General features: G+C 35.1%; 1 protein-coding gene across 11 annotated transcripts in view; it reads left to right on the top strand.

Annotated features, from left to right (window-relative positions):
- Window positions 1-14,499, top strand: part of LOC126967697 (atypical protein kinase C) — a 215,798-nt gene that overhangs the window by 186,182 nt on the left and 15,117 nt on the right. For all 11 annotated transcript variants that reach the window (XM_050812293.1, XM_050812290.1, XM_050812291.1 and 8 more), the window contains 2 exons: window positions 1,881-1,931; window positions 13,611-13,696. In XM_050812293.1, coding sequence (XP_050668250.1) covers window positions 1,881-1,931; window positions 13,611-13,696 — 137 coding nt within the window. The remainder of the gene's footprint in view (window positions 1-1,880; window positions 1,932-13,610; window positions 13,697-14,499) is intronic.

Raw genomic sequence — 14,499 nt, forward strand, 5'->3', positions numbered from 1 at the left:
TCTGCTAGCTGGCCTTATATATCTTTGCGATGTAAGTCAAAAGTAAAAGTGGTGTGTAACTACTTTAAACTTTATTATACTCACGTCATTATACTTTAATAATGTGTGTTATATAGCAAACTTTGGTCTTTATCTATATTTATCCTCTGTGTTACTTATAAACGCGAATTAAAGTTATTCTAAGTTTATATCTTTATGTTCTTACCTATGCCACTTTCACAAGTAATTTTACACTGCGTTTATTAGTAAGACAGATTAAGTACATCCATGGTATATGGCATACTATAAGTATTTTATGACAAAAATGCTGGCGTTATTTAATAAAGGCATTTCTTAGTATTTCGTTTTAGAAATAAAAAAAAATTGTTTGTGCTAGAAATTGGTTGAGTTGCTACGATTCAACGAATTCGACTTACAAGATATGACCTCAAGGGCTATCACTTTTATTATAACCTGATCTAAAAAGAACACCAGTGAATCTTTGATGTGGATAGTGCGTGCTTTTATTAGGTAGCTCATGTCGTATCGATTTGGAAACGTGAATACCGGGAAGCAACACGACGGGCTTCGGCGTCGCAACGTAGTGTTGAGAAGCGTTTGAATTGGTGCCTCCTTTATGTTCCAAAAAAAAATATAACGTTATAGTAAGTTATTTAAACGTTTCCTAGTTTATCTCTGGCAAAGACCTAACCTATTCGAAATGCAAGTGATAACCATATTTTTTGGGTTTTTGGGTAATTTATTGTGAACGATTAATTTCTCCCACTTTACTGTTGTTGTTTAGTTATACGTTGTGCGTCGATGAACTGTTCTCTACATATAGGCATAGGCGCTTTATTTTCAGTTACCTTTTCTGGGTACCAAAATTTTGTGCGTGATATCGTCGGCTAGAGTTATTCATTATCTAGCCGGAATTTTTTATCCACAACTACTATTCATCTCGTCCACTACTTATTAATTAGTCGTTTCGTTTGACTTACAAATAATCTTTTTAATGTAACGTATAAATTTAGAATTCAAATGATAACAAGTGAAATTTGTTATCAAAAGTCTAATATTACAAAAAGCAAAGTCGTTTCGTATCTCATTATGCAGAAGTTAAAAGCGTAGGGCTGCCTACCAGTGGTATACTGAATTAATATTTTTATATGTTTTTTCTTAAAGTGAACAACAAATACAAAGGTGAAAAAGAACGGTTTATCAATCACAGATCCAACAGCTCTTATGCAACACCAGATGAATGACAAGAGATGCCCCATTTTATTAATTAGAGACATTGTTCAAGAATGCTCCTCTTGAACCGCACGGTTGTTCGACATCTAAGTTTTTCATTTTATCAAAATTTATCAATTTATTACAAGATCTTGAGAAATTCAACAATCCATAAAGATATCAATAACAATTATAGTAATTCATTAAAAAAAATTATAAAAATTTGTTACATTTACAAGACGATCCCAGAAAATGTTCAAAACAAATGTTTTACGCGTTACATACGTAAAACATTTAATTACATTACATTAAAGGTTCATAATGATACCTCAGATTGGAAATGTTGTGACCAACTTCAGGCTATTGAATAATACGATTTTACATTGTAACCATAATATTTAAAAAAAAAAGAAGCCCGCTGAGTTTGTTGCGCCCGTGCTTTTCAGGTCTGAGGCATACTTTTTCCAACGGGTGGTAGTTTTTCGAAACAGCAATACTCATATCAGTTAGGTAATCACTCGTTTAGATAATATGTATAATGACTTTGAATAAGGGTGCATCAATAATAAAATCCCGTGTTAACAACTACAAAAGAATCTGATAAAATTTTTGATTAGTAGTAGTGGTAGCAGCCCTAGTCTATTATATAATATTGTGTATTGTTTCAGTGTTCCCCAACGTACCCGCGGCGCCGGGGATGCCATGCGCCGGAGAGGACAGTGAGTATTTATCTATAATAACAGTGCTACGCGATTTCGTACTGTTTTGCATAATAATCAATGATATAACACAAATTTTATAATTTTCTTGCTGCGTATAGTAAAAGGAACCATGTCGTCGAAACCGTTTATAAAACTCTATACACGACTCGAGATAATCAAAAATTTAACTGAAAAGTTAAAGCCAAAACCATTAACCAAATATATCGCGTGTTTTATTCATCGTTTGTGTATAAAATGTCGTTAATGCGTTTATTTGACGTATTGTTTGTATCATTTTCACTGTGTATAGTGATAATAAAACCTGTTTGTGAAACCCTTTCGTTGTTAATTGAATTCAAAACAATGCAAAATCGACGACAACTGCGCAAAGTTTTATTTTGCTTTTCCACAAAAGGCACAGCCGCCTCTGAAATTCAATATGGTAATGGGAGCCTTCGGGAAATATTCGTTCGAAACTGACCCTTATCGCGACATGCGGCAGCATATTGCAAACGCCCTACTCGTATAGCAGTTGTTGGGTTATATAGAAGTTATTTTCCTCTGCACCTCTCGGCGCCATATGAATCGCGAATTATTCAAAGGTGCGCACTTATTTAATATTGATGCGAATGACGGAACACAGCCTATTCTAGGTCGGAGAAGGTCTTAAAAAGACAAAATACGTTCAAAAATAGCGTATAGGCATCATTTCGAACGACTTAAAACAAATCGAGTTTGCTCAATATTATACACAATTACACACAAAAAATAAACAAATTTACTACATATTAGTCTGGAGCTTTTAATGCCGGGAGTCGGAATAAATTAGCTTACAAAATGATTTTAGTAAATCCTTTTGATGTAAATAGTTTTTCAACTGTTCTTTGTTTTGTTAGCATAAGTAAAAGATCAATCACCAACTTCACAATATCCGAATATAAAACGGAATCAGGCTCGTGATTGGTATTAAAATCGCTTTTTTATTCGAATTGAGGCTGGTTCCCACTTCCAAACCAAATCATCTGAGACTATATATTTGTGCCTTGCTACGTTTCAAATGAACGATCTTTTTTTCTTAAGATATTGACAACAATATTGCTAAAAGCGGTGATTCCAAAGCCTAAAATTTACACAGATTGTATAAGCTTGCGAAATTTTTGTGCAGCTTTACAAACACTGTTTAAATTTCATTGCTTTAATAAACCTTGTTCTATTTTGGACAACAGTAGATATGCGTTGGGTTCTGTTCATTGTAGATGAATCAACTGTCAATCAACAATCTATTATTTTTGTTCGTTCTTACTTAAGTTGTACAAAGTAATCTAATGCTTTCGATTACTTTTTGACATTTCTCTGCTGGTGCTTAATTACCTTGATGGATCAAGGTTTTTTCTTATGCAATGTCTCTGAATATGTGTTCTTGTGAACTTTTATTATTTTAACATTATTACACTTCGGAAAAGCTGTCCTTTTTTTGGATCCTTTTGCTACACTATATTTTATTTTTGGGAAAAGGGTTTCTGCGGGCTAAAGGACACGAGTTTTCTCTAACACTGCCAAAATTTATCTATCTATCTTTCTCTTGTACCTATTTTTTTCCTCTCTTATCCATACAATGTATAGTACTTCTATATAGTAAGTCTATTTGAGCAACCGCCTCTATGAAGCCGAAAATAACCTTAGTAGAGAATTCTCTTATAAACTTTGTCGGGAGTTCATATCCTCCAAAAATCCTGGCTGTTTTTCGTGTGGAGCGCATTACACTCGCTTAGTTTGTGGCATGGTGTTTCATCCTTTTCGCTACTAAATGTACAGCTGGGATTCTCACTGCTTCACTATTATCGCAATGTCCTCAGGAAACTTCATATGATACACCAGCTCAGTTACAAAGCTGTACCAAGCATAGTATAGACTGTTCACAAATATCTTTATTATCCACATCTCTCACGGCATACATCATACAAATTTCGATTAACTGGGAACTCCTCGGCACTTGTAATGTTATTCATGATTGTTGCTCGCGCAGCCGAACGCGGTGTCATACATTTTGATATAGCAATGTACTCGTAATTACTATCGGCATTGTTTATTGAATGCTATGAATACATGAGTACCGTAAACCTGCCAGCATAGGAACTGAGTGGGCGCCACAAAATTGGAAATTTAGATTAATTTATCTGTATATATGTAAATATATTATAATATGCTACACTCATAGATTGAAAGCGTTAATGACAGAAAAAACAGCTCACAGCGCAGGTCCGGCCACACATGGAGTAGTGCTGTCATCTCTGGTCTGGCGCACCCCAGTATCAGCTCTATCCATTTAACCGCATGCAACGCAGATCAGCTTGAATTGTCGGGGACTCAGTGAACGGCTGGATGACTTGGCTTTGCGTAGAGCATTACCGCATTACCGTTAGTACCGCATTTATCACCGAGAGTGTTCCGAAGAGCTGTTTCACTTGATTCCTGCCGCCGAATTCCACCTTCGCATGACACGCCACAAGTTTAGGATATCATCCCCACCATCTGAATGTGTGGCGATCCTCCACAGTGCAGTTTTCAAGGAGCTTTCTTGCACGTACTACAAAGCTGAAATGAACTTCCTTGTACGGTGTTTCCGGGACGAAACGACATGGGTTGTTTCAAAAAAGCGCGCACACATTCCTTAAAGGCCGTCAACGCTCCTGTGATTCCTGTGGTGGTGCAAGAGAATGTGGGCGGCGGTAATCACTTAACACCAGGTGACCCGTATGCTCGTTTGCCCTCCTTTTACATAAAAAAAACCTACGAAAAGACTACATAGCGAATTTCATGTGGCTGTCATGCTTTATGACTACAATACGTTTGGCAGTAAAGAAAAGCTATGCAGACAGGTATGTAGCCGCATAAGAATATGTCGTGCGGTAATCTTAAGTGTATTTGGAAAGGGCACATGCGATGTGTTCAATAAAAATAAATCGATGTGGTGAATTGTGATGAGAATGCAATTCCAGAGTTGCAAGAAGAAAGGCACAAATGGTAAAACACCTATTTGTTTTTTTTAAACTGTTTGAAGGTTTCTTTGCTTTGTATGAAATGTAACAAAAATATTTTCAAGCTGCTAAATTGGTAAAAAGAGAGACAAAGAAACTTGTATAAATAATCATCAGTAGCTCAAGCTTTATATCCGAAATAACCCTGAAATTAATTTAGATTAAAGTTTCGATTTAAAGGGACTAAGATAGTGAATTACATGGCTAGTGTGACTTAACATCTTAAGTCTCAAATTGACCAGTGCAATTGCGCCGCTCAGGTTTTTGGGTTAGTGGCAGTGCATTGTAACGGACAAGGGCGTACTGCATTTGCAATCGGATGAACGACTTGCTTGTCCTGCCACTCTTTATAAAAACAAACCTTATAGTGAAATACTATATGAGTTCAGTAACAAAAAATTGAAATGTAGCGATAGCATAAGATAAAGATATGCGATATAAATGATACTGATACGTTTAGCAAGATAGGGCGGTGTTTAATCCAGTTGGTATAATGAAGAGTCCGGCCAATGTCTTGTTGTGATCAACTGCTTTACTGACTATAAGCAGTTCAATTTGTTTTATTACCGTAATCTACATTGGTAAAAATCCCTTTTGAAAGGTGGTAAGAACTAAATTAATAGTGATCTGAATATAAATGCAAACCATCATCGAGTGTCAAGAAATTTCGATATATTATCTTGAGATTTTTTTGTATTCCTTCATAAGAGCCCTGAAAAATTCTCTTTTGAATACATGATAGATATTTTTAATAAGTTCTTTATAAATCCAGTTTTAAATTTACAAAAGTACACAAGTCCATCTTGCAATATTCGTAGTTATCCAAACTTTTTGAGTTATCTTGTAAATTCCGCTTATATTGGTCATCAATGAATGCGACACGTGTTTCGCCTCTACACGAGGCATCCACAGGAGATGTAAGCTCGCCAAACTCTGGCACGAGACTGAATTGAATCCTCCTGGGTCATCCGCGTAGGCCCTCACGGTCCTCGGGGTAATGGTAAGGGGCGATGGCCCCTTTCATTAATATCATCGCTGCCTGCAACTTCCGGGGGGGTCTGGTTGGGACCAGTTGGTCCGTGGTGTCCTGTCCATGATGTCATATCCGGTGGTATCCTGCTGCAGTGCGATCGAGCCCGAGCAGTGTCGCAAGCGATCTGCAGACTGCGGCAGGATTTAATGTCAGTGGTTTACTTGAACCCACTGCTCAGCGAGGTCAAGCTCGCCGGTACTATACCAGTGAGCTCCCATCAGCCAGCGGCCATTATTATAGAAAGAGATTATTTCAGGCCTGTTAAGAAGGGATCCAAAAAAAATATTTGTCTTATATCAATACTCGCCAAAATCTGGCACAAGACTTCAGACTGAGTCCTGAGTCAAGATGTCTTGGGAATGCCTCGTGTAGAGGCGAAACACGTGTCGAATTGTTTAAAAGACAAATATTGGCGGAATTAACAATTACAATTAATAAAGAAAAACTCAAAACATTTGGATCAAAAAATAACGCCTAATTCAATAAATTTTCTAATATGAAAGATATAATCTCTAAAGTACAAATCAAAAGTAGTATAAATCTGAATTGTAAATAATTTGAATCTAATAAAGTTAAATTCAAAGCAGAATGCATTGTGTAAGTATAAACTACTACAAGGAAAATATTAAACGTTTCACTGTTGCGAAATGCTAATGCGATTATTAATGTGTGTCCATTTGCAGGACAGTAGGAGAAATGAAATTAGTACATTACTTTATACGGCTTTAGTGTTCATTTTGTCTGTCATGGTATCAAACTACGCTTAATTTTATTTTGGATAGTTTGACCCCGGGGTTTTATTTGTGCTAATGTAGTGGGGTTGCAATATTTGTCGTATATTATTGTATTTTACGAATCGTTAACGATTAGGGCAGCGTACGCGGGTAAAGCAATTCCGAAACTCTTTTTTTCTTCTTTCGGTTTGGAAAGTTGTAGCCTAATTTGGAGGATTCAGAGCGTGTTTTACAAACAAACAAAAACTTCAGCTTTATAATAAAACTATTACCTACAAACAAATTAAAAATGCATTAAAAATTTCATATTACAAATTTTCAATTTTGTAATTTTATTTTAATTTAAAATATGGTTGCTACATAATCACGTGTTTTTTATTGATATACAAACTTATATATAAATTGCTATTAGCCAATTATATATAATATTATATAAAGTTGTCTATCGAAGTATTTAATGTACAAGCTAAAAACCAAACGAAGAACACTTAAGCAATGAATCAATTTTGTAGTGAATTTTCATTCAACTTTTCTGCCCGCGTCACAGATAATGTTTCATTCATCATTCATGTATGTAATAAGTATGGTACTCTAAAATAGAGTATTGTACTCTTTATTTCATGTAGGTGCGCTATATAATCTAAAACACTCCTAAAGGACTATACAATACTCTTCCGCATTATATATTACGCATACAAGACTTTCTCAGAAAATTTTCTCTTGGGTACCAATTACAAAAAATCGGGTGTTTCTGAAGACACGGCCACAATCACAAGTAGCTTGTATCATCATAATCCTTTAAATAAATAGGCAAAGAGTAGTTTCTGTTAATTTCGCATTACATTTCGATGGAATTCATGAACAATGATCCCTGAGTCTAAACAGCTAGTTGCGTATCTGATCATTAAATATAAAGCAGGCTAAGAACTTAAGTTTTACTTAACATAAAAATAAAAAGTTTAATATCGAGTGGGCGCCACACTCTTGTTAAAATCTTGCTAAAATGACAACTTGGATTCGTCCTGGCATGCTATCTTTTGCGGAGCGGGCTGCACCGACCGTACTCTTCTCTTAACAACATCCCAAATGTGCTCTGTGGGATTTAGGTCGGAACTTCGAGCTGGCCAATCCAAACGAGGAATCCGTACCTCTTGAATATACGCTTTGATATCGCCAGAACGGCGATCAGCGGGAGCGTTATCGTACATAAAAATAAAATTTTCTACAAGAACCGTTAATGCGGGTTATACGTAAGGAATAAGGACTTCTGATGTGTGTGTGCCTTCAAAGTGCCGTTTTCTATGAAGATTAACTCCGTACGGTCTAATACATTAATCGCTGCCCAAAACATAATTGAGCCTCCATCATAAGGGGTTATTTCTTCAAAGCAAACTTCTGCGAAATGTTCCCCTTGCCTTCGCAGTACTCGCCGACGTCGATCCTCACCATATAGTGATATTCTGGTTTAATCTGAGAATAATACTCTACCTCCTCTACCTAAGTTCTCTCGGCGACTTTGGGAAATTTCGAGCGAAGGTAATTGTTGCAACTCTGTGTTAGCTAGTAACTTAGGGCCACGGGCTGGACGGCGACTGCATATATTGGCAGCGAGAAGCCTCCTTCGGACAGTCCATAGGCTGGTTTGCAGACCTCTCACTTACTCTAGAGTCTTTTTGAGGTCGACATAAGAAGTTCTGTGCATGGTTTTCTTCCAGAGCGAGGTCTTATACTGACGGAAACAGTCTCTTGATATTGTTTCCAAGTTCTCTGTAATTAGCCTCTGCGACACATAACATTGACTACACCCTTCCTCAAGTAGCACTATAATTATGCTCGCTGTTATCGTTCTACCATTTTAGAGACCTCTAAATAATTATGGAAAGACTTAAGAATATCAAGGATATAGGACATTCCGACTATAATTATCTAAAAATGATTTAGAGTTACTACGAACTATCAACGATTCCCGCCACGATACGCCTGCAATTTTTATTAAAGTCCGACTATGTCTTAAATTTGAATTTAGAGTAAAATTTTTTATGCACACTTAATAAATGTGCCAGTAATATTCTCAAATGATTAAAATCTCTTTTGGTATTGTATTTCCTAAAGGGACGGAAAAAGCTAAAACCGCCAGTTTTTTTGCAAATGACTTTCATTTAGTGAAGAAAAGAAACATTGTTCTCTTTTTTATGTTATCTGTACTCTCTATTTACACATGATGAGACATATTTTACTTCGTTCAGAAAAAGTGGACAACACATTCGACCCACATTTTTTTGGATATTTATATGGAAAATTATTTAGAGCTGAAACTTCACAAGCCTATAACTTAAAAGTGCCTTTGTGTGGTTTGAGCCCTTTCTGTTTAACTTCGTCCAATTATGAGTCTCCGATCGACTTTAATCGAATTATAACTTACAATATTAGATATTACGTATTTTTTGATAAAAATATAAAGTATTTTATAGTTTGTGTGTTACAACATAAATAACACAAAAAAGTAAAACACGCTATCCTCGTATGAATATTCATTTTAATTCTCATTTCGCTGCCAACAGTTGTTAAATATTTAAATGATATCAACATAGGTGCTCAACCGTGATGTTATGAAAGCTATACGCAATAAAAATATACAATTTTGTAACCAATCTTTAAACCTTCGTTTGGACGAATACGTATTTCCTTGTCTGTTTATGAATAAGTTTTATAAGTAGGTACTCGGCTTTTTCTGTAGCAGCAGTTGAGTTACTGACAGATGTTTAAAAGGCATTGTAGCTGATAAAACATTGCTGGAATCACTATTATGAGTTGATATTTTTCGTTGAAATATTACGAGTGCAATCGTGGTGCCACTTAGAGTATTACCATTCAAATATTTTTATTCTAAATAGGATATAAAATCACTTATTGAAAGTCAAAAACTATCACCCATTCCAAAAAGTATGCCTCAGACTTGAGAAGAAAGGGCGCAACAAACTCGGGGGCTTCTTTTTTTTATATAAATATAGTTACAATGTAAAATCGTACAATAAAATGTATTATTTAATAGCCTGTGGGCGGTCTCTCTATTCCCAATCAGAGGTATCATCAAGAAAGTCATTTATGATATAGTAACAGTAACCTTTACCACACAAACGTTTTTTAACAATTCTTTTGAATTTCGTAATACATTTGTTTTGAACATTATCTCGGATCTTATTGATTGGGTTATTTAAGAATCTTGAGCGGAACGTCGTGTCAGTTACTCGCAGGTGAACTTCTTTCTCATCCAATAAAGAATAGTGATGACTAATAAACAATATTCATATAGTGGTGATTGATATACCTATACATATAGTGGATAGTGACCCTGACTAATGAGCTAGGGAATCCGCACTCATATCCCGGTAGGTGATGAATGAATATTATTATTAACCATTATCATAATGAATATTAATATTTTTTACTAGTATATTATCACTACATATTATAAAACAAAGTCCTTAGCAGCAATTTTCATGCTGTTTTCCCCAATGGATAAGGTGGTTCTCGAGGAAGGTTTTAGTATAAAATTTGTTAAGTTTATGTATACATTTTTGCATACCTCTTGATTTGTCAAGAACTGTGCGACAAATTATAGGCAATGCATAAAAGGGGTTTATTGTCTAAAAATTGATTCGTTTACAATTATTTTTGATGTCATTTGTAATACTACTACCGCTTCGGAAACAAATGGCGCTCTATGATGAAGCGACGCATGACACTCTTGCAGAATTCTTTTTTTGCGCTCTTTTTAATAAAATATACAATATTGTACTGTCATTGTATATCAAAAAATATCAAAATATTAAATGCTCCTTTCTCTTATTTTCGGTCCCAACAAGTAATTATCAGACACAATTTCTACATATCAAACATTTTTTGTTTAATTTTACAGGATGAATGAAAAATGTTGAAATTAGTCACAGTAAAGTGCGACCGTGTTTTTCTAATAAATATATATGTATATAAGAAACATAGAACAACAAAACGAATTACAAAACTTATTTTGAGACCAAAGGTTTGGTTCAATATACTATAAAATCCAAGCCCATTGTTTAGTTTCTTTATTCCAAGCTGCCTTATAACATTTAAACAAACTAAAGGCACTTCTTATAGAAATAGCTGTGTAATGAACTCAATTTAGGACACGACAAGACAACAATTTTAAGCTTAGTAACGTTACTTGAGGTTTTTAAATTAACGACCGCTAAACCAAATTTTAAAAGTTCGGAGTTTAAAAGGAATTTAACAAAACAATGTTGTATCAGAGCGTATTTTTATATTCGCATTTTATTATCAGTCAGTATGAACAGCATTTTATATGCGGGAATGTTCCGAAGAACTATCTAACCTGATTGCATGCGCCGACTTTCAGAATCAAAGAAAAATCAAAATCAAAAATGCGATTCCCAAACTTTCATCCACGTACAAGCAAACTTCGGAACGAGCTTCCTTCCGCATTGCTTAAGATCGACATGAGGCTTATCTTCAATAAAAATATTGTGTTTCGGTCTAAATGGCGCCGTAGCTAGTGAAATTACTCGGCAAATGAGACTTAATATCTTATGCCTCAGGGTCAAAGACGTGAATCTTGCAAGATTTGATATAATGTATATGATATAAGCATTTTCAATATTCTCACCGATTTTTAGAATTGACCTAATTTTAGAGGTTTTGTTTTTATGTCTATCACCCGAACCATGTTTCTACGGTGTCAACTCCTTTTTAAATGTCCGCCTAGATGCTGGAAATATAATTTGCTGTTGTTATGTTAATAACTAATGTTGGCAGCTATTGTGATTAGTGACACAAAATGAATGTTAGGATGACTGGCGCTTGCGCCGCATCTTCTCTCTCGGAGTGCCATTTTGTTTTCGAAGCGGTGGTAGTGTTAGAAGTGACATCAAAAAAAAATTAGGTCACTTTGTCACCAGTACTCTAAGAGACGACGTTGACATAGAGAGAGAAAGGCGAAGTTTAGCCGTAAGATCTAATATGATTACAAGAAGATTTAAGCAGTGTAGTATAAGTGTAAAAAATCTTCTGTTTACCTCATATTGTCAGTCTTTTTATTCAAGCAATCTCTAGGTTAGTTATACGCGTAAGGCCATGAACATCTTAAGAGTTCAATATAACAACGCATTTAGAATGTTTATGGACCTGCCGCGTTATTGTAGCGCTTCCTTAATGTTTATATTGTACAGGGTAAATGATTTTTATGCAGTGATTAGAATTTTTTTTTTTTTTATTAGAGACCGCACTAGTACAAGTTCCAATATTGTTTTAAATGTAATATAGTTACATAATAGTTTAGAAAATATAATGAATAGACATTGGCTGTTAAAATTAATATGTTCAAATAAGAGCCGATTTTTCAATCTTCAGTTAAACAACTAGATAAGAGAATATCGACGGATAGCGCAATTTCGAATTTTTCAACAGGCAGACTGAAGTTATCGAACGAATAAAGACTGTATCGGGTGATTATATTTATCGGCCCATTTGGGAGCCGGTTAAGAGCTATCGGTGGGATAATTAGGACGTGTTTTTAATTTTTTTAGGCTATATTGTAGATAAGTAATTCTCTAGTTATGAGTGTATTATCTATCCTCATGTCAAAAGATCTATTGATCTAATAACTATCATCTTTTAACGACTACACACGTAATTTATGTTATTATTATCTAATATAGTAGAAATAATATTATGATGGATATTTTTAAGAAAATTGACGACTTCGCGATTGAAGAAGAAATCCGTTTCCTCAACTTTGTAAACCCTCCGGACAGAAAAACCAGATTTGTGAGAGAGAGACCAGATCACAACATTATCTGGAATGATAATGAGTTTTAGAGGAGATTTCGACTAAAAAAAGATACTGTTGCCTACTTAATCTCATTGATTGAGGATAAAATTAAATATGAAACGCAAAGGTTTGTAGTAGTTATTTTTTTAATGATACCTCAATATCATAGAAGTAAGTACCACGAAACCAAATTTTAATTGAAATAAACTGAACTAATAAACGACTGAATTAGAGGTTTGTTGTTATTAATTGTTGTGATAAATGTCTAATGTCAAACAAGCATCCTTTCTCTGTCTTATGCGTTAAATAATATATATGTCCATCTCGCTTGCACGTATGAAGTTTGAAGTTGCTTCGACAATACCACAGACAACTATTGTTTGGATAAAAAGCGATTGAAAAATTCAAAACTTTTAATCGATAGATAAACAGTAAGTTAATCTTATTCTCTCGATAGTTATCTGGTGATGTATCTGAGGATTGAAAATCGGCCCTAAGTGTATTTAATGTGTTACCTTACCCTAGAACCCCTAACCTAACCTTAACCCTAGAATAAGATTTTTTTAACATTATATGGGCTATGGCCTGAAATAAATGATATTATTATATTAAAAAGAATTCTTAAGGAATCGATTTTGGGAAAATAAATGCCTTTTATGCTTTTTATTTGCGATGTGATCAGGGTCGAATTGTGGTACGCTGCGCACTGGGTCATGTTGTGATGCCTAACCACTTAGATCGCATCATCATGGGTAGTTGATGTCGCCTTTTTTCGCTGCAGCAGCAGATTCAACTGATGGTAGGTGATGATACCGGTTTTCTAGGCCACTCAAAATCAAATCGGCACACAATTGTGCTTGCTACCTAGAGATCTAGAAAGCACAGCAAATTCACAAGCGCTCTTCAAGCTGAAGCACAAACAGTGCTTGCACTCTACTGGTCGGTGACAGAAAAAGGATTAACATATTGTGTTCGGCTATCTACTCATTTTATAACTTAATCCCATAGTAAGCGTGTTTAGCGATGTGTGAGTCAGGATCTGAAGGTTCTATCTCGTTGCAGGAAGCATATACCGGCGGGGCGCGCGCCGCTGGCGGAAGCTGTACCGAGTCAACGGACACATCTTCCAGGCCAAGCGGTTCAACAGAGTGAGTTGGGGACTCATATTAATTTACCGAGCGCTTTTTATATATAACTATTATCTATAACGATATGCGTCGATGATTAGTAGCGTTGACAAAGAAATATATGTTATTTAAAAGTTGTTCAAATATATTAATTAATGAAGGAAATATTTATAGAAATTATTTTTTCGGACCTGGACGAGCTCCACTCGGTGGTAACCCAGAAAAGCGCGTTTTCCTAGGTATGAGAATCAATCCCCAAAAATCAAAAAATTTACCAACTTGCGTACTAAATTTCATTAAATTATTCCGATTTCGAAATACACCATAATATAGATATAAACATTTTCATTCATACAAATAATCACGCCTCCCTTCCGGAGGGGCAGACATTTCTTCTGTATTAAAATTTATTTCTGTACGTGTACATTAATATAAATGTTTTTACCCGAAAATTACTTTTATTGTTTTAGTTTGTCTGTCTGGACCTATCTGAGGGGACTGTCGGTGATAGTAATGTTCTAAGGAGTACTACTTTTAAAATTAATACCCAATAAATTGTGAAAAAAATCGATTCAAAGGTAATATTGCGTGTTTAACTGAAGTCGGAGGCGGTCGCTTGTATTATACTAAACTTATATTATAAACAGAAAATATTTGTATTTTTGTTTGTAATGAATAAAATCAAAAACTACTTGACCGACTACAAAAATACTCTGAGCAGCATATACATTTTTTCTTATCCTATCAAATTCAACCAAAAGGAAATCGGGTTGACCAACAAGTTAGTGGTATATATGAGTATGCCACTGACAAGTCGATTCGGT

Source organism: Leptidea sinapis, chromosome 13 (genome assembly GCF_905404315.1).
Source record: "Leptidea sinapis chromosome 13, ilLepSina1.1, whole genome shotgun sequence".
NCBI classification, from domain to species: Eukaryota; Metazoa; Arthropoda; class Insecta; order Lepidoptera; family Pieridae; genus Leptidea; species Leptidea sinapis.